Below are 20573 nucleotides of genomic sequence, written 5' to 3'. Positions count from 1 at the left end.
GTTATTGTGCTTCCTTTCTGTTGTGAATTTGATTGACGTGCATGCATGGACTCGCGCTCATTCAGTGAAGTTTAACGGAGACTCACTTGCTGTCAGGATGAGTCTTTATGTAAAATGGAAATACTGGTGTGAATTTCTAACATTTATAGATAAGGATATAAAGGAAAAAATGTCATTTCTGCGCTGAAGAAAACGTGTCTGGCACACATCAAACAGCATACACATCTGTCTCAGTATCTGACACGACAAGTCACGTTAATACACTTATGAGTTTGTTTGAAGCGCTTAATATAAAACATTCTCATGTTTTGTACGACCTGGATCATGCACTTTTCCCGCAGCTGCTCACTCTGTGACCTCCACTGTTTTTCAGATGTGTTTTATTCATAGAAATGTATTTTTCACCATTGTGAAGTAATGTCACTGACTGGGGTTATCCACAGTGATGTCACAGACCCAACTAATCCATAAGGAAATTTGTTGTTTTAATTATCGATTATTAAAAAAAAAAAAAACCAATCAATTTTATCGATTAGTTGTTGCAGCCCTAGAATGCATTTTCAAAATGTATCATTTTAGTGCATGGAAATCATTCATAATGTTGGCATATATCACTTAAAATTCATATAACATGGGAATAGTGCTTCATGACAGTGTAACGAATGGAAAATGTTTTGTCACTTTAGTTTAAGGGAATTAAAATCATTCATAACGTCGGCATAAATGTTCATAAAAGATTTGTAAATGGGATGGGATCGTATTCCTACAGAAATTAAGTAAACAGTTCAAAAAAGGTAAGTTCACATAGACATATTTCAACACATCCCAAAGCTCATATGTTATCTAACTGTCTATCAGTCATGAGAGGCCATTTGTCTCCACTCGTAATCTGAGATATTGCTTAAGATATTTTTATAAATTGTCTAATGCTGCTTAATAATAGTTTTGTGTAATATTTGAATGTTTTATGCACTGGAGCCCTTTTCTCTCCACTCCTATGTGACATATTGCATAAAACCTGTAATACCACCTGACGAGTTTTGACATAAGCCTTTCATAAAGCCTCTTACATTGTTTTATAAAAGCTTAAAGTAATGGTTATGAATGTGTTATAAAGTTCATATGTAGGTACCCTTCAAATAAAGTGTTACCAAACCTTCTTGACAAAAAAAGAAATCTCTTGCATATTGTGCATTTTTAAAGTGGGTAAAAGTACATTTTCACACTCAGTGTAGTCTACCTCTCTGTATTCCCTCTTCTGTGAAAGATCGGCTGTCATGTCCACTTCACAGTCTGCTCAAGATCTGTCTCTCTATTGTCTGAGGTGTGTCTCCCAGGTCTTCTTCTTGTTTTTCTACCCAGACTTAATACTTCAAAATCAGTTTCCATTAGGATCTTTTTATTCTTCAAGAGGAATCATTCAGTAATTGGATACCCAGGCCCTTATTAGGATTTTCTACTTAAACGCTTGAGAATAGCACAATATGTCACATTCACACAAATCCACTTGGAGTTTGGTTGATTAGAGCTGTACTGAAAACATCAAAGGCATTTTGACTTAAGACTAACTGATCCTACCACAAAATCTAGTAGTCTGTAATGCATTTATCGAGCTGAAAACTGATTGTGAATGTCTGGTCATGTCTAATGCAATGTTTGGCCAGCTATGACTGTATTCAGCAGGCGTACTTGACATTTCATGCTAGCACAATCTTGGTTCTGCTTACACAATATTAGAAAGTTTATATTGTCTAAAGATTACCAGCAGTGTGCATTCAACTGACCAAGGCCATGAGAGTCACCTAGGAAAACATAGTGCATGCTTAGCATTTCAGCATAATAGAGTTGCAGCATTTCTCTGCTGAGTCAGAGCAAAAAAAAAAAAGCCCAGTGAATTTTGAGTACAGAGCTGAGGGTGTGTGCGTCACCAAAGAGTCATCAAAGAGCATAAGGTAGCACAACTCTAACCCCTCCATCATTAGATGGACAAGTGCTCCTGGGAAGTAAAGGCAATTGATTTTATCTCACTCATGAATTAAGTGCACATACCTGTCTGTGTGTGATGGCCCATGTTATCAAGTACTGACCCACATATGAACCATTATAGGTAACCAGATCTAGTAAGACATAAATATGCAGCAAAATAAAGGCTCTCTTTCACACACATGCACCACGAGAGTTTATATCAGGAGATAATGGACCATACTGAAAATTCACACCACAAAAAAATAATGCTGTATTTACAATAAACTAATATTGATTTACTCACAGCCCTTGGCTTCAGACTGTCAAAGTTACCTTTAATATCTACCTCTCACATATGCCATGGGATCTCATTAGTTCTGTCATACACGCATGCCACTGACACAACAGCACATTAGAACATCTGTATGTAGTTTGTCAAGTCAAGCCTTTTGTATAGAGGTAAAGGCAAGCATGTATCATGTATGTCACCATCATTTCTATCCATCATATTCCCAGGCTCCTCCACTGTCAGCTCTCTAATAATATATAGTGAGAACTTAACTGAATGCTCTCTTTATACCCCCCACCTCCCAGCTTTCAGAAACAAAACTTATACCATTGTTCTTTAACATAAGGAACTATATTTAAAGGGGTAAAAAGTCTGTTTATTTGTATTGTTTCTAAAATGTTGGTACATGTATTATTTAGTGTTATTTAGATTTGTTTCAGATCTTCAGTTTGGTATATTTCATAGATCAGACATTACCAAATGTACTATGGATAATCCCAGAGGGTGACACATACTGTAGATAGAACAAACCTTTTCATGGTCTTTCCAGGAATGTAGCACTGACTATATTAGAACAATTAAAAATAAAACTACTAATGATTTCTCTTTCTTTCTATTTTGTTTTTCACTTTTTTGCTCTCTCTCAGGAGTGTGGTCATGGGGCCTAGGCAGGCCTCAGTTCTAGTTCAGCCTGTGCTGGCTGTATTGGTGCTCATTATGAGTGTGTGCTGTCTAAACCCGGATGACCCAAACGTCTGCAGTCACTGGGAGAGGTGAGAAGTGTTCTCTCTCTCACTTCTGCCTTCATCATCATCTTTCATTTATTTAATAGTACTACTTTCATTTAATACCAGTACAGTGAACACCCCAACCATTCAGATTGTAGCATTATTGTATAATAGTGTGTCTGGATGAACTTAATTAGGTTATAAACAATCAAGAAATGGTTAAAGCTGCCCCAAAAGTGTTGACTTTAAAGTGCACCTATTAAGCTATATAAACATGACTAATTTTGTTTGAGGTCTCATACAATAGGTTTACATGCATCCAAGGTCAAGAAACACTTTAATTTTCTCATAATTTACAATGCAGTATCACCACTTTTTTTCAGGGTCACAAATGACTTGCTCAAGGATCCGTTCACTCTAACCTCCTCCTTTCAGAGCACCTACTCTGCTCTGATTGGTCAGATGTCCCAGTCTGTTGTGTTTGGTCTACCGCTTACAGTGTGTGTTGGAAAGGAAATTCCTATTACCATATCTGAATTTCAGCTCAGTAATAATGTCGGTTTTACCTTATCAATTTGAGCCCGTGTCCAATGGTGATACATTGGGAAAAGCAATCTGAACCACCAGCACAAGCACGACGAGAACATGACGTTTCTCAGTACTAATATTATATGTAGTTTGGCAGTGATGTGTGTTAGCCGGTCCACAGAGGCTAACAGCTGTGCACTGGTTGTACACATATTCAACACAAAACTACTCATTTAGAAAACTCGGTAGAAAATATATGCACAAATAATTAATCATACTTTCAGGCTGTGACCCAGAGGTGCAAAATGGTCCAAATAAAGTGGGAATGGCCCCATCTTTAATGAATAATCGTTTCGCAAATCCCACGTTGACTTCAGCTAGACTGGATAAGCAGTTGTCAGTGAAATGATGGGAACACAAACGTTCTCACAAAAAGGTTGGAGTTGAACTGCTGTGGTATCTTTTTAAAATAGGACATCTTATTTTTTTCTTTTACATCCTCATCCTTTGGTAGTGTATGCAAAGTGGTTTTGCTTTTTTTGCAGCGCAGAAAGCAACGTCTTCTATGAACTTAATTCTTTCAGGACAACAGCAACTGTAGTGTTTGAGGGTGGGTCAAACTACACGTTGTTCACGAGCAGCCAATGAACACCAGAGGTGGGGTTTTTTGTTACCTACGTACGTTTGTACAGGAAGTAAGTCTGGAATTAGTGACGACTCATTTCAGCTGTTCAGAATCGGTTCCTTCTTTTGGGAGTCAACGACTACATTGGTCATGCACTTTCATTTTTTAAACTTTGCAGACTTTTTACATTCACAACCAGCTATATAACACACTACATGAAAGGTAATATGTGAAAAAGCATAATAGGTGCACTTTAATGAGAATTGTAGGCCTAGAATGTGGGGATTAGTAATTGATTCTAGAGTGCATTTATAGGGAAAGGGCAGTAATATTAGAATCTGCAGGTCCCTGGCATATTCAAGCATGCTGAGATGAGAATTACTGCAATATTACTGCTGTCACTGCTAGCAGTGTTCTTCAGACTACGAAAGCACAGACAGAATCTGAAATAACCATTCGGAAGGCATAAAATAAAATAAAATCCTTTATTCAGTCCATAACCTCATTAGAGCTTTTTATTACATATACAGAAATGTTGAAAAAATTATGTAAGAAATAGACTCTGAAATAAAAAAAATTAATACACTGATGGGTTGTGGATTTGTAGTAAAGTCCTACTAGCAGGAATACAATCACTAGAAAGTAGGGCTGCAATGACTATGTAACCAATAATTAAAATAATCGACAACGAATTTCATTATCGATTAGTTGGGTCTGTGATGTCCAGATATGTTTTCTTCACTGCAGAAATGAAATTTTAACCTTTATATCCTTATCTGTAAATGTTACAAATTTGCTCCAGTATTTCCATTTTACATAAAGACTCGCCCGGACAGCGAGTGAGTCTCCGTTAAACTTCATTGAATGAGTGCGTGTCTATGCATGTGTGTCAAACAGCGCGTAATAGAAAGGAAGCACAATAACTCTGACTAAAATATTTATTTTGATTAAATATGTTGTTTGATGCTATATTTAGTGATATTTGGAAACAAAAGTAATTGTGTTTTTATGAGAGCAGTAACTGTAATAGGGTTATAATATGTAATTGTATAGAAATGTAAGAAGTGTCATACATTTACAGAATAAAGTAACATGTTACTGTGTTCAGATGAGTGAATGTGCTTAGTGGTTTTATTTTCTCTTCTCCAAAATATAATGTTATTGTCATGATACCTGTTGGAGACAAGCGCGGACGGGTAGGGTAGTGTGTGTAGAAACGACAGAAGAATAACCAGGGAAATCCAGACGATAGCTAAAGGCTTGGTAACACAACTAAGTCACGAGAGCTGAGCGTTTGCTTCACGAGGCGCGGAGGTTAACGAGGCCTTTTATAACTTATGATGCCGCATAGGTGTTGGCACTCAATATTCAGGCGCACTTGAGCGTGGGCATGGCCGGAAAGTGTAGTCCTTGTCCGCCATGTTTGCAGGCGGCGCTGCAAGATGAGTATTGCGGCCGCATGTTCGTTGTGGCGTAACAGTTATAATATAATGTTATATATTTTTTTAATACTAAGCACAATGTATAGCATAGCCCACATAGGTACATTGTCCAAATTGAAAAATGTATTAATGTTTGAAGGACAACATCGGGCAGAATGTGAAAAATACAAAAAGTAAAAATTGGCCTTTTAATCCAACTAATCGGCCATTCCATGGAATAATCGACAGATTAATTGATTATCAAAAATAATCGTTAGTTGCATGCTGCAGACAGTCATGTCATGTGTCCAGTAGCAACTCCAGTGTATTCTGACTATAGGCAAAATTTCAGCAGACAGGCAAGGCAAATGACCACCTGAGATTTGGTTACACTTTTATAAGCTTTAATGCCACAGAGCATGTACGCTGGACCGAAGAACTGAGTCTCTTAGTACTGCAGTTAACAATTTTTATTGGGGTTTTTATTTTTCTGAATGCTAAGTTATCTTGTTCAAACAATGAACTTGTTTACAGCAGCTTGTATTTTAAGTCTCTGCTCCTTCTTTGAGGACTAAGATCTGTCTCTCTTATTTACATCTACCTTCCATTGGTTGGCAATTACATTATGTCTAGAAATTGAAGGGCATCTAAAACTGCATATTCAAGGGTTTAACATAGGTGTCAGATGCGCCCTAACAAAATATTGTCCTGTTGTATTGTGTTGCTATTGAACTTTTTGTCATTTAGTTTCAGAATAGAAATGTTGAATGCCTAACACTGCTTGCATATTCAGAGTTGGCAAGCATCACACAGCTAATAAGAGTTTTAGATTTCCTTCGGTTCCTGATTGTATTGACATTTTGAGACAGTTGACAGGACGTGAAGGACAGTATTTGAGGAGTGTTGATTTGGCAAAACTTGCTGGATATCAGTTACAATCAGTAAATGCTCAGGACAGTATTGATCTTAAGTTTGTTGGTATGTGTGTGTATGTGTGTGTAAGGATACATTTCTAAAAATGAAACGGGCTTCAAATTGATCAATGTACTCTGCCTTAATCAATCTTTGCAAGAATATTCCTGGAATAATTATGAGTTGTGCAAGGGAATGTCAGTTATGAAAAATAAGCAGTTATTTTTTTCACAGTATCGTTGGGGAAGAATGCTGGCATATATAAGATTACATAGTGCCTCGCTGAAGAGAGGGGTTTTTTGGGAGGGTTTTGGTGTCATATTGTTGGCTGCAATTTAAGGAAAAATAGACAGTGAAACATTTTATTTTATTTTTTTTATTAAAAAGCATTTGTCATGGACAGCACAGTGACACAATGGGTAGCGTTGCCGCCTCACATCCCTAGGGTCCCAGGTTCAAGCGTGAGCTTGTGTTACTGTCAGTATGGAGTTTCTCATGGCTTTCTATCCAAGGTGGATTCCCAAGTCACATCTAGTGTTCCGAATCCATTGCCGTCCTGATTAGGATAAAGCAGTTACTGATGATGAATGACTTAATTATGCATTCTTTGTAGTTCTGAAGTTATGTTTGGAAAGGAGATGTAACATTAGTTTTCATTTCATCTTGATTTTTTGGGAAGAACAGGAAACAAATTGAGCAATTATGGAAAACAAAGTGTTTGTATTCAAGTATAATACTGATCTAATCAAAGCGCAGTTTACAACACAACAAATAAATGTTTATACTACAAATGATCCATGGATTAATCACATGTCTCTTAGCAGGTTCTGCCATCTCAAATCATTTGTTGGTTTGTCGCCAGGGCCCTTTTAATTCAGCCTGACAGAAAACCTGTGAAGGCAAAATGAGTGAAATCAATCAATAGGTGTTTGACTCTACTTTTTCTGCCGTTCTCTTCTATCAGCTATGCAGTGACAGTTCAGGAGTCATACGCACATCCTTTTGACCAGATCTACTACACCAGATGCACGGACATACTCAACTGGTTCAAGTGCACCAGACACAGGTAAGCTTCTCTGTCAGTCCGACCCTGATACTGACCCCCTGACCCCACTCTCAGTCGTGACAAGCTACCAAGAAAGGGTTGCTGAGTATGCCTCTGTATAATAGCACTATTCTAATGTAACTGACAGTGATTGCAGCGGTCATAGCCAAAATGGAAATAGCCTTTTGACTGTCCTGATGTGCTGCATCAGATTTAATAGCCACATTAAAATCTTTATCATTGACGTTCCCAGATAAAAACGTTGAAGTCAGTGAGTCACTGCCTTGCAATATTCAACCTGAAAGGGAGGTGTCCTTCACCTGCTGCTTTTTAATGATTGTTTCAAATTCCTTAATTATATTAACTAATTATGTTTAATTAATCTGTCTAGTGATCAAAGGCCAGCTTTAACTAAACAAAGAGAGGGAGTGTAGTAGTAACTAGCTGCTAGTTGGCTTTATCTCTTTATCTGTATGTGCTCTACAGGAATTTACTTGCCTTTCTATAAATGCTTTTTCCCCCTTTTACTTGTGTGTATGTATATTAACTTCAGGATCAGCTACAAAACAGCATACCGGAGAGGGGTACGGACCATGTACCGTCGCCGCTCCCAGTGCTGCCCGGGCTACTTTGAGAGTGGTGACTTGTGTGTCCGTGAGTGCCTCTTTGCATTTTTACAAACTAATTTCCCATTAAATCAACACCACCCACTTTCCCCCATTCTCGTGCGCAGTTATGGCAACGATAAAAGTATTCATCTCTTCTGCCTTCTTGAGCGATGCCCTCTAAAGCCTTTAACTTTCCCATCTCGTCCCTCTGGAGGCATGCATCAGGCTCTTAGCCATTACTCAGATGCATTTGTCCAATTCTGCTCCTCCGTCCATAATTTGTTCCTTGCATTATTGTCCCTGCTCATGTTCTGCAGTCTTCAGAGCAGCACTAGTACTTATCAGTTTGTTTGTTTTTTACAGAAATTATCAGTTTGAGAATAAGATGTCCTAACACTGCTCTCATTCCCATTGTAAGAGAGTAATAAACAATGTTTAAACTTTAATTCCCAGGTTTCATCTACTATGTAAAAGCATAAATAGAATGTTCTGTGTATTTATCATACATATTTTATAAGGGGTTATATTTAAGAAGTGAAATTTGATTGAGAATTTCATGCTCAGAAGATCTTCGACATTTGCATTTCCCTCACAACCATGTAGTTTTCTGGATTTGTGAATGTGTTTGGTTGGCTCTTGGTGCTCCTTTCGCATACATTCCAGAGTTGTTTTTCACCTAATTCACTTTAATCATGAGTGAGTGGATCCTATCAGTCAGCCAAGACCTCAGAGGATACGGTTCAGCAGTTGTTTGACAAATCTCCTAGTGAAAGGACCTCACCTAGCACTGTGTCAAGGTGATGGAGTAAATGACAATCTCACTGAGCTCCAGGGAGGGGATAAGAATCAACACACGTAGCATAATAAATAATAGGATTTGATCCATCCACGGCTACTCAACATTATTAACCATGATGGATATCTGTTTAGTATGCGCCCAGGATTGCTGTTCGTTTCCTTCCCTTGTTGGACTAACCTGTGATGATTGCAGTGTCGTACGTTCTCTGCATATTGTATGTCTTGATGAAAAGCACGCAGGCACTGGGAATGCCTATTGTCCGCTGTGGTGTAATGCTCTGTCTGCTTCCTAGTGTGTGAAGTAACATGGATTTTTCCTGGAATGATGTACATTGCAATATCTTTAAATAGAATTCTTGGATCTAGGCTGAATGTAGCATCGAAACCTCTAAGTGTCAACGTTGAAAGTAGGTTTCCGAAGATTTCTGCAACTTCAGGAACTTGAGTTAAATTTATTGACTTAGTCCATCACTCTGCTGATCTTGAAGCATCTGTAACATCTGGATTCTCAAGTGGAAGGACAGAAGTGCTGAGTGTGTTTTTTGAGGCTTTTCCAGGGATTATTTTCAATACAGACAGAACAGGTCAAACCATTGACACATCGACAAACCTATAATACTACAAATTATACATGCATAGTGAGGATTTAAAGCAGAAATTGTGCACATACAGGTGATCAAATTCACATACATTATTCAGATCTCAGATGTGTCTGCAGACTTCAGGAGAAGTGCATGTGAATTTGAGTTTGCCTAAAACAGTACACATGATTCTGACCTAAAACATTTTATGTTTTAAAATAAAATTTTACAACAAAAGGTTACAAATGATCTTAAAGTGATCTGTAAGTAGCAGATGAATGCCTGGCCAGCTTATCCTTCAAACCATGCTTTGCATGTTTTCCTTACAGGAGAGTGAAACATCAACAGAAACATACTTTTATTAATTAGGCAATTCAAAATAGCGAATTAAAAGTATGAAAAATAGTCTACATCCTGTGCAGACGTTACAATTTCGTGACTTCGTGACTGATTTTAATATCTCGTGGTTTCATTAAATTGTGTTCACAATTAACTGTCAGCACCTAATAGATAAAAAAAATATATATGTGCTGGATCAAGTGCTACTTTATGAACTTCTGAATAATGAGTGTGGAAGCCATATTGCTAAATGAAACTAAATTTGCAGTGATTAGTGTGATAATTACTACTACAACTATTCATGCACCAATATATTTGCAGTACTCTAGCATTCTGTTAGAAGTTTTTCATCCACTGCTTGCCATCTTCTCATTCGTATCTCATCATATTAGTATATAATTTTTAAAATGTTTTAATTGTCTCTTGCTTTTTTCAAGATATTACATTTGACAGCAAACATATTATAAAAAAGGATCAAAAAGAAAAAGAAATGCTATTTCCTTCTTTAGCACACATTATCACATTTTCTGATTTTTGGGAGGTTTAAAGGCAAGTTCTTTTGTTTAAAGACTGTGGTCTAGATGGTTTTGAACAACCCCATCTTGGATGTTTCTACTCAAGAAATTTCTGGCAACTTCGGAAACAACTACATGCAGGTAATTTGCATAATCTGAATGCCACACTCAGAAAATCGACTTATGAGCACATGTATAACCCATCTCTGAGCACATGAAGCTTTCCCAGCATAAATATTGACTTAACTGAATATAACCCATAGAGTGTAGGCTATACAAGAAGACTAAGGAATGCATGAAAGTAATGCAGTATAAACATTATAGATCTTGCAAAGACCTGTGGCAAAAAGGACAGCCTGATGTACTAAGTTGTTTGTAAAACAGCTTTATCTTAGTCAGGGTCATTGAGGATCTGGAGCTAATGCCTGTAACACTGGGTGCAGGGTGGGAGAATTCACCATGGATGGAATGCCAGTCCATCAAAGGGCAGCATTCATACACACATTCACGCATAACCAATCCACCACCTCCATGTTTTCGGACAGAGGAAGGAAAACAGAGAACCCAAAGGAAACTCGCACAAACACAGAGAGAACATGCAAAACTGTGAACAGACCCAAGCTCAGGATTGACCCCAGGACCCTTGAGCTCTGACGTGGAAAAGCTACCCACTGCGTCACTGCACCATTAATATATACAGGTCCAATTCAACAGTAGTGGGATGAGCAGGCCAAAACTTTTGTTTTTGCTATTCAGTGAAGACAGTTGGGTTTGAGATCAAAAGATGGATGAGACAATAAATCAAAATTTCAGCTTTCACTTGCTGATATTTACATTTAGATGTGTTAAACAAGTTAGATCGTGGCACTTTTTTTTTTTTTTTGATCCCATCCATTTTTCAAGTGATCAAAAATATTGGAACACGTGACTGACAGGTGGTTCTTGTTGCCCAGGTGTGCCCTGTTAGATTGATTGTTTAAATACTTAATAGCTCCTAATGTCTACTCTTGGTTAAGCCCTGAGGCCTGTTTCACGAAGCCAGTTTAGGTTGCTACGCAGGCAAGTTTGATTGCAAGTTTTGGTCTCAACAAGGTGGATTGAGTTTTAGTGGGTTTTATGTCCATGGTAACTTGTGTTCCATGGCTAACCTTCTCCTGAGCACGTCTTATTCTTGGTAAGAAAACTCAAACCCAAATTGGACCCATCAGTTGTGAGCAAAGTGATATAAATCTGATGCATGCAAGTTAAGCCACGTGTTCACATGTTTATGCTGACTTTTCCTTTCTGTACGAAAGATACCGATTTTGGGCAGATGGTACTGTTTATCTCTGCCGGCTTCTTGAGCTGCACATGAAAAATCTGACACCCCAAAGCCACGTTCTTACTGTACTGCAACTGTATGGGTTGCTTTGCAGTTCTTTGTGAGTGATACATGTCATGCGGTGGCATTATTCCTGTCCTAATATATTTTCACAAATGTATATTTATTTTATTCATATTTAACTTTAAAATAAATAACATGACTTGAAATATGTTGAAGTTACAGTTTGTTTTCAATCCATTTGTTCTCATTGTGAGCCTATAAAAGTAAGCTTAGGCATTTACACAATCAGCGGTTTTCCCAAGCTTTGGCAGCTGAAATGGTGTTTCTTTTTGTAGTTAGTGTAGATTTAAATTCCTCATATTTCCACATAATAATTTCTTGCTCTTCAATCAAAAGTATGCACACCTACTTTTTTCGATGTTGTAAACTATTCGCTGTTTGCTGCAAATGTCTGGATTTTATGTGTACACACATGTTGAGTAAACCTTTATTCATGGTTAAAACCTAAGTTGACCTGAGAAAGTTGATAACCAGCGTCATGAAACCTGTTAACCTTAATTAACGTGGCTTAGATTTGTTTGGTTTTGTCATCTGAAAACTTACTCTGCAACTCTGAGTTTGTTCAGATTGCTTCGTGAAACAGGCCTCTGGGTTTCACCTGTGAACACTGCATTTGTTGTCAAAAAGGATAAACCAATGTGAAGACCAGAGTGCTGTCTATGGGAGAAAAGGTAAAATCTCTCAGAGCCATTGCACAAGCATTGGGCATAACCAATTCAACAATAAGGAATGTCCTGTTAAAGAAAGAAACCAGTGGTTTACTAACAACCAGACATGGAACAGGTTGGCCAAGGAAAACAACAGCAGTTGATGACTGAAACTTTGTGAGAGTTGTAAAGAAAAACCCAAAAACAACATTCAGTGACAACAACCTCCACAGGGCAGGGGTGAAAGTACCACAATCCACCATCCGAAGAAGACTTCAAGAGCAGAACACGCAAAAACCCTAACCCAGTTCTCTATTTTTTTCAAAGTACATCTAGCCAAATGAATTTTTGAATGATGATCAGGTATGGGTGATCATAAGCAAGGATCAACATGAGCTAATCCAACAAGAACCTGGTATTGTGTCTCTTAATACAAAGACTCTCTGACCTCAGTTAAACTACTATGTCAGTTTCCCATCAAGGGGAACTCTTTACAGATTTTTCATGTAGTTGCCTTCTTACTTGAACATAATAAAATTACTTTAAAGAATAGTAAGAATAATTTGTATTTAAACAAATAAGGGTTTAGAATTTTTTCCACCTCCAAACTGTAGCTGGTGGTTCGTTATCAGTGCAAAAAGGGAATACAGTATATTCCACACAGTCTCTTTGAGCTCATTTGAATCATCCAAAGTTAATTATTGCCTGTTTCTCCAGGTGAATATCTAGAACAATGAGAAAAATCATGGAACCACGCTGAACTGCTTTTACTAACCCCGTGTAAGCTGCAGCAGCCATTAAACTGAGCTTCAGCTCAATAAAATCTAGAAAGAAAAATAAGCACTTGACAGCCTGTATGCTGATTACAACGTTACAATGCAGTTATCTACGGTCGCATTAATTCTTCAATTGATTTTTATTTCCTGTGTTCTATCAAAGAGAATTTTATTCATTTTGATGAAATAGACATAGAAACCCAACAGTTGTTGTGCCACTGTCATTATGCTGAGAGCAGATGACATGTCACCCTTTGTTGTTTGATTTGGAAGCTCTCTATTATTTATATGGAGTATATAGAGAAAACAGCTTGTGCACCAAATGTATTCTCTATACTCCATATATTTTACCCAACCCAAGCCTTATCGAGACTGTAGCTCTGTGACTGAGAAAGAGATGATCTGTGTCAATTTCAACTTTTTCCACTGAGGAAAAAGATTATCTTTTTGTGCTTATTGATAGAAACAGGTCTTTGTTCTGCCTTTAGTCTAAAAGCTCAGCCCAAGTATCAGCTATGGGATTAGCTGCAGCTAAGCAAGGAAACTGCTTTAACATTGTTCAACATTGATAGTGATCAATAATGTTTTCATTAGCACACAGTAACAGCCAAAATAACATCCTAGCAGTTACTACACTGAGCACATAAATATTATTTCTGTCTTTTGACATTAGAATAGAATTTTAGATGTTTAACAGTACAGATCAAGGCAACTTAAAGGTGTGCCTTTATCCCCAGTGAGAAAGCCAATGGTGACGGTGTAAAAACAAGCTCCTTAGGATGTCAAAAGTAAGAAAGCTTGGGAACCCAAGACTGAAGTGAGGGACCTGGGACTGGGAATCATTAGGTTTATTTTTATTTTTTATCAAATAGTCTAATATTTGAGTAGAGCAGTTTTGGTGCCATCCTGGCAGAGTTTGAGTTTTCCCTACAGTTTATATGTCACGTATCAAGAAACTCTGGACTCCACTTCCCATCACCCACTGCACTGCACTAGTTGTCACATGACCACCTGCACCTGATTCATGTTTTGGTTAATGAGCACTCATGGGTATAAATAGTCCTTGTCTGCACCATTAGGTTGTCTTTCGTTGTCTTAGACTCCCGTTGTGCATGTCTCGATGTTTGTTTCTTGCCACAGTGTGTTTAGTCAAGTTTTCATAGTGTCTTTGTTTCATAGTACGTTTGGTTTAATAAATGTCTTTATCTACATCTGCATCTGCTTCTGGCTCAACCATCCAAACCGTGACATTATAGAACTGCTCGTATTGATCAGCGAATTATGACGTTATTAGTGAAGTTATTAGTGATAATAATACCAAGATGTGGTGGCACTGTGGTACAGCAAGTACACCTGCTGCCTTATAGCTCCAGGGTTCCTGCTCTGATACAGAGCATGGGTGACTCTCTGTGCAGTGTTTTGCATTTGTTTGTATGGGTTTCTTCTGGGTCCTGCTTTGTCTTCCCAGCTCCCAAATGTAGGTGGAGGAGTTATTGTAAATTGCACTTAGGTGTGTGAATGTGGGTGCCCTACAGTAGACTGACAACCATTCAGGGTATATTCCTTCCTCCTTCCCAGTGTTCCGGGGATAGACTCCCTCTTACTGAAGATGAATGAATGAAGGAATATCAAGATGTTATCAAAGGAATCAGAATTAGCAACTTGACGTGTGTAGAAATGCTGAAGATTAAGATGATGAAGAAGAAGAAGAAGAAGAAATGTGATTTGTTACTAAGGGTGTTATGTTGAACATGTTGAGCAAAAAACAAATCTAACTAGTGTAGCAGAGTGCAGCATTGCTTAGCCATAAGTAGATAGTTGTTTCATTTCTTCTCAGCAATGCCATATTTTTTTGTGATAGCTGTTGTGTATGATAAAGTTATGAACATGCTAGGAGTGGCAGCAGAGGTAGAAATGTAACTTGTTTACAACCGTAGCAGCTTACACAGCCAAAGGGCATACAGTGTAGTTGCATTCCTTGCATGCAGAAACAGAAGTGGTTGCTGTAGTATGATTTTAGTGGGAGTCTAGAGGGAGGTTCTGTGAAGTTTTTGGGGAGTCACAGGTGGGCATAAAAGGGATGAGACCAACTCGAGTAAGGAACCTTTTCAGGTAATTTTTTTTTTTTTAAATAATAAAAATGAAGAAGTAGACTGTAATAGAGGAAATACATTTTAACCTGTATTTTAAAAAAGTAAATGGTGAGGTAGTTGCCTGATTATACAATTTGACTAACCATGAAACCATGACACTGTACAGCCATATTTGCAACACATCCAAGATTTTATATACGTACTGTATATTTTAGAGAGAAAAAGAGATTCAAATGATGTTTCTTGCAAGCATCACAACTAGGGATGCACCGAATGAAAATTCTTTGCCGAAGCCGAAACCGAATATAATGGAAAAACTTGCCGAATACCGAACACGTTTTTTTTGCGTTTTTTCCATTTATTTTGCCATTTTTTTCACCACTGCATAAATTAAATCGTCAAAATGTGCTTTTTACTATTTTGTCTTGCTTTTCAAAGAAAAAGATCAGTTACAAAAAAATACAAGTTCAAAATATTTAACACTGAACATTGTTTTTTCATTCCAGCAGGCATAGGCTACCAACAAGGCACAATATAACTTTAAATAAATAAATGACTAAAATAAAAATATTTTTGTTTTTTTAATAATTTCGGTTGCCGAACATTCGGTGCATCCGTAATCACAACTATGGTTATCTCCACAGTTACTGACTTTCTAAGAGCCCTAGTTTTCTTCATTTGCAAGTTTCCTAGTTTCATTGTCCTTAGTCACTTTTTAACTTGTGCATCGAGCTATTTTCAGGTATTGACCTTAGCATGACCGTGTTAACTACAAAGTACAGATTTGCAGAAAAAGCTCATCTACCTGTGATAGGACCAATTTGTCTGTGATGATTTTTGAATGAGCATAAATAGAGACTCTACCCACGTGTAGCTTTCTCCTCTGGCCTTCATTTATTATCTTTTGTTGCGTGTCAGACTGTATGTGTGTTGTTGGGGGTGATGGAGGTAGTTTAGAATAGTTTTCTGTAAGGTCCAAAAGGAATATTATATTAATAATTAAGTCCATGCTTTCATAGTGATGAAACGATGAATAAATAAGGAAGGGTGTGCATTAACAGCTGGCTGAGTCATTTATAAATATCTATTAATAATAGAAATGTAAGTATTTTTATTCATTGTTCATAATTATTAATCACTCCTACTTATTATGCTAATTAATATGTTGACCTGCAGTATTAATAAAGAATGTTTGCATTATTAATGGCCGTTTTTGTACACAATGTAAGCTAACCCAAACTTTAGGCTATTTGGGCTATTTTAATTGTTGGGACTCTTTGCCATTTTCAGTTCACAGATAGCACTATTAACATGTTGCTTTGAGACAACATGATCAAAATCAGCCCACTTCATTGTTGTACCATTTTTTATATATATATATAAAAAAATGTGTTTAGTGATAATCTCACAGCAAGTTGATCCATTCAAGCACACTGTATGGATGAAGCAATATTCTAATAGAGTATTTTTCAAGGCCAAACTTAAAGTTGTGTGTCGAGGTCATTTTAGAACACTGTATTATAAAATTATATCCCCACAGTGCTGTTGAATTCTTGATTCTATTTATTCAGAAGGTGTTGATGATAAAGCATGGCTCCGACAGTAGTTCCAGCTGCAAAGCAAATCACAGGTTTATGTTAATGCACTCAACCGAACATGTTATCATTTAGATCCTTCACATTGTATTAATACAAATGTATTAAAAACGATTGTAGTTATGGTGAAGTTTTCTGTGAGTAGATATCTATTATTTAGTATTTTTTTAAGTGGTCTCCTGTGTCAGTGCTTTGTAACAGTCAGAGGTAAAACAAAAAAAAGTTTTCAAACATGGCAAAATCTTCAGGACAGAGGACTGTCATTTATTTATTTATTTATTTTAAATAGCCCTGTCATATTTATTTCTTACATATTTTATACCACCGGTGAAAAAGATACAAATATGTATATTTAATATGTGTTTATAATATATATATATATATATATATATATATATATATATATATATATATATATATATATATATATACTACATTAAGGTGTAGTTTAGAATTGGGGATGCTGCAAAACAAAAATACAGAAGGGTCTTAATTTGCCTTAATTTGGGTTAATTTACATTGTGTACAAAAAGTCTGGTAATAATGTAAATGATATTTAGGAATACTTCAAGTCATGATTAATTAACAAAAACGACTATTACTATTATTAATGGCTATTCATATATGACTCTTTTGGCTGTTAATGTATATGCCTCATTTCCTCATGTGCTAAGCATTAGTGCATGTATTAATTCATCATTAGTACATTAGTTAGGTTTTAATACATGCGTGTTTGTGGAACTTATAGTAAAGTATTAAGGTGTGTGTGTGTGTGTGTGTGTGTGTGCGTGTGTGCGCGCACGGCAGTGGGGGGCTCAGGGCAGGTGTGCAGTCACCAGGTTTCTGCTGGTTCTGCTCTGTGGTTAATCCTGCTGTTCTCACCGGCAGGATTAAGAGCTTTGTAGCAGTGCCGATACTTAGCGCTCAGGGACACAAGTCTGTATTAGAACCATTTTCATTACATAGGTGTTGATCTTTGCTTTTCTGCTCAAATTAAAAGTTAGGTTTTATCTTCTCATAAGTGCCGTTGTTAAGCAGTTTTTTTCTCTACTAGCAGAGAATCTGTCCCATGTGGGACTGCTAAATTGTAAGGTTGTGCTATAACTCATGAGATGGCCATGACCAATGGACTTTTTTTCAGACTGCTTTAAAGCCTTAATCAGGACCTACTGAAACACTGTCATGCTCTGCCCAGCACTAATGTTGGAGTTATTGAGAGTGAACAGAGTAAATGTGCCTGCTGTGTCTTGAATGACTGTGATTTACTCAAGAACAGATCATTCTCGCAGATAATGTGTACACTGCCAGGTAGTTTGTGTTTTTAAAACAGAATTTATAAATAATTGTGTACTCATGTGACGACATTATCATCTTTTTTTTGCTTTCTTGACTGAATGGCCATCATGCATCTAGGTTTTTTGTTTCATTATATATTAGTATATATGTTATAGGAGCTGCAATCAATCATAAGAAACATGGAATACAGTCTAATTATACACTTCATACAAAGTAGCTTATTATGTACACAACTGGGACCCTAATGGCATATGAGCTGTACTAATATCTGTCACAATGTTTACCTGTTCTGACACAATAGTCTTCATTATCAACATTTATCTCTAAATGTGCATTTCCTCTTTAGTCCCAAGCCTTTTTCAGGCCCTATGTTTGACCATTTCTGCCACTTCACACCATAAATTTATGTTCTGTGTATTTATTAGACATATTTAAAAAGTAAAGTACAATAGTATTGTATCATTAGACCATCTGAAGTTTTAACTATTAAAATGTGGGAAATTAATCTAGATTGAGATTTTCATGCTCTGAAGATTTTACATGAAGCTCCACGAGTTTTACCTTCTACCATCTGGATGGGAGAGTGGGAAATTGTTGACTGCTTAGCAATACAGCTTTAATGAAATGATTGACATTCTGCTGCTATTTGCAGGAGAATTAGACTAAGAAGTTTTAATAAAGCCTCATGCACCAGACAGAAGTAGATTTAACATCTTAATGATGGCTGAGATTATGAGACCTCATTTTTATAAGGATTTTGCTGTCTTTGGTTTTTCTGCTCTTTTGTTTTCACATCTATTTGTAGTTTTAAAACCATGGATTTCAAATAAGATGTTTATCATCATCTGGGGTGAATTAAGTGAGCTCCGTGGACAATGACATCAGACACAATTTTCTTTCATTGTTTAAAAAAAAATTATATCTTGTACAATGTGTTTTTGTGAAGTAAAGGACTCAATCATTTCCTCTCTTGAGTCGTCCTTGTTTACTTTGAGAGAACCAGTAAGAATCTGATTAGAGTTAAATAGTTACAAGCCGAATAGTTTTTTCCTTATATGTTTTTTCCCCCTGATGAATTCACTGAAGAATATCCAATCTATTAATGCTACATGGCAATCACCAATTATTACATGGTCTGATAACACTTCAGTGTAATGAGTGTGATTAGCTTTTTATCTAAATGAAAGACCCAATTTTCTCCCAGCATCCATTGAATCTCTCTCATAAGCAAGTATGACTCATTGAATTTTAATTAAAATGTAAGATTATAGAAATGTACATCCATTTGGATCTCATGGAGAAAGATATGTTAGACCCACATATCAGCTTCCGTCCAATGAAAAGATTTATGTACACGTCCCAGCTTCCAGCTAATCAGAAATTGAGGATTGTAGCAATCATACATCATTACTCTTGGATTAGGTGTGGCAGTGTGCTTATTTCCTGCGCTAGTCTTAGTGATTCCCTTAAGACAATATTTGGTGTCTCTATTGCGGGGGGGGCATGGTGGCTTAGTGGTTAGCATGTTTGGCTCACACCTCCAGGGTTTGGGTTCAATTTGTGCTTCTTCCCTGTGTGTGTGGAGTATAAATGTTCTCCCTGTGCTTCAGGGTTTTCCTCTGTGTACTCTGGTTTCCTCCCTCAGTCCAAAGGCATGCACTGTAGGATGATTTGCCATCTCTCCTTTTCCGTAGTGTGTGAATAGGTGTCTGAGTAGGTCTCCCCCACCTGGTATAGGCCACAGACTCCCCTGCCACCGTGTGTAGGATAAGTGATACAGAAAATGGATGGATGGATGGTGTCTCTGTCAGCACAAAATGTCAAGGGATGGCTTTTTTGCATGCTTCAACACTAAGTTGTGATTACTGGGTAAATCCATGCAGCATTATTTGGCAGTGTCAAGTTTTAGCATTTCTGCCTGTTGAGCATTTCTGCAATTTGTGCTTCTGTCCTCTGGGTGTTCTGCTCTGTCCTCTCTCCCTCTCCCTCTCTCCCTCTCCCTCTCTCTCTCTTTCTTTCTCTCTCTCTCTCTCTCTCTCTCTCTCTCTCTCTCTCTCTCTCTGGCTCTCCTATCTCACCTCTTTGTGTCTGTGTTCAGTGCTGAAGGCCCAGTTGAGCCTGATTGAGTGATAATCCATAGTCATGCTGTCCAAGGCCTGCTGCCTGCTCTGTCTACTGCAGCCAGCCGAAGGGAGTGCCAGCTGAATAAAACACACACTTACAAACATACACATAGAGATGTTTATTTCTTTGACAGATAATTTTTATTTAAACCAATCTATGTTTAGATTTTTAGCTCTGTATTAAAAAAACAAGAAATGTACAATTTACAGTAAATTCAACCTGCTATTACAAATAATTTAAGCAATTGTGTCTTCAACCTCCAAGTGGATCTTTCAAATCTGAGTTATCTTGATTTCTTGAGGTG

General features: G+C 37.2%; 1 protein-coding gene across 3 annotated transcripts in view; it reads left to right on the top strand.

Annotated features, from left to right (window-relative positions):
* Positions 1–20573, top strand: part of megf11 (multiple EGF-like-domains 11) — a 135074-nt gene that overhangs the window by 40530 nt on the left and 73971 nt on the right. For all 3 annotated transcript variants that reach the window (XM_053677973.1, XM_017466556.3, XM_047154947.2), the window contains 3 exons: positions 2902–3027; positions 7433–7534; positions 8067–8167. In XM_053677973.1, coding sequence (XP_053533948.1) covers positions 2912–3027; positions 7433–7534; positions 8067–8167 — 319 coding nt within the window. In that variant the 5' untranslated portion in view covers positions 2902–2911. The remainder of the gene's footprint in view (positions 1–2901; positions 3028–7432; positions 7535–8066; positions 8168–20573) is intronic.

The sequence above is a fragment of the Ictalurus punctatus genome, chromosome 4 (assembly GCF_001660625.3).
Source record: "Ictalurus punctatus breed USDA103 chromosome 4, Coco_2.0, whole genome shotgun sequence".
Classification (NCBI taxonomy): Eukaryota; Metazoa; Chordata; class Actinopteri; order Siluriformes; family Ictaluridae; genus Ictalurus; species Ictalurus punctatus.
The sequence above is the reverse complement of the archived record's forward strand: the minus strand, read 5'-3'. Positions and strand labels throughout refer to the sequence as shown.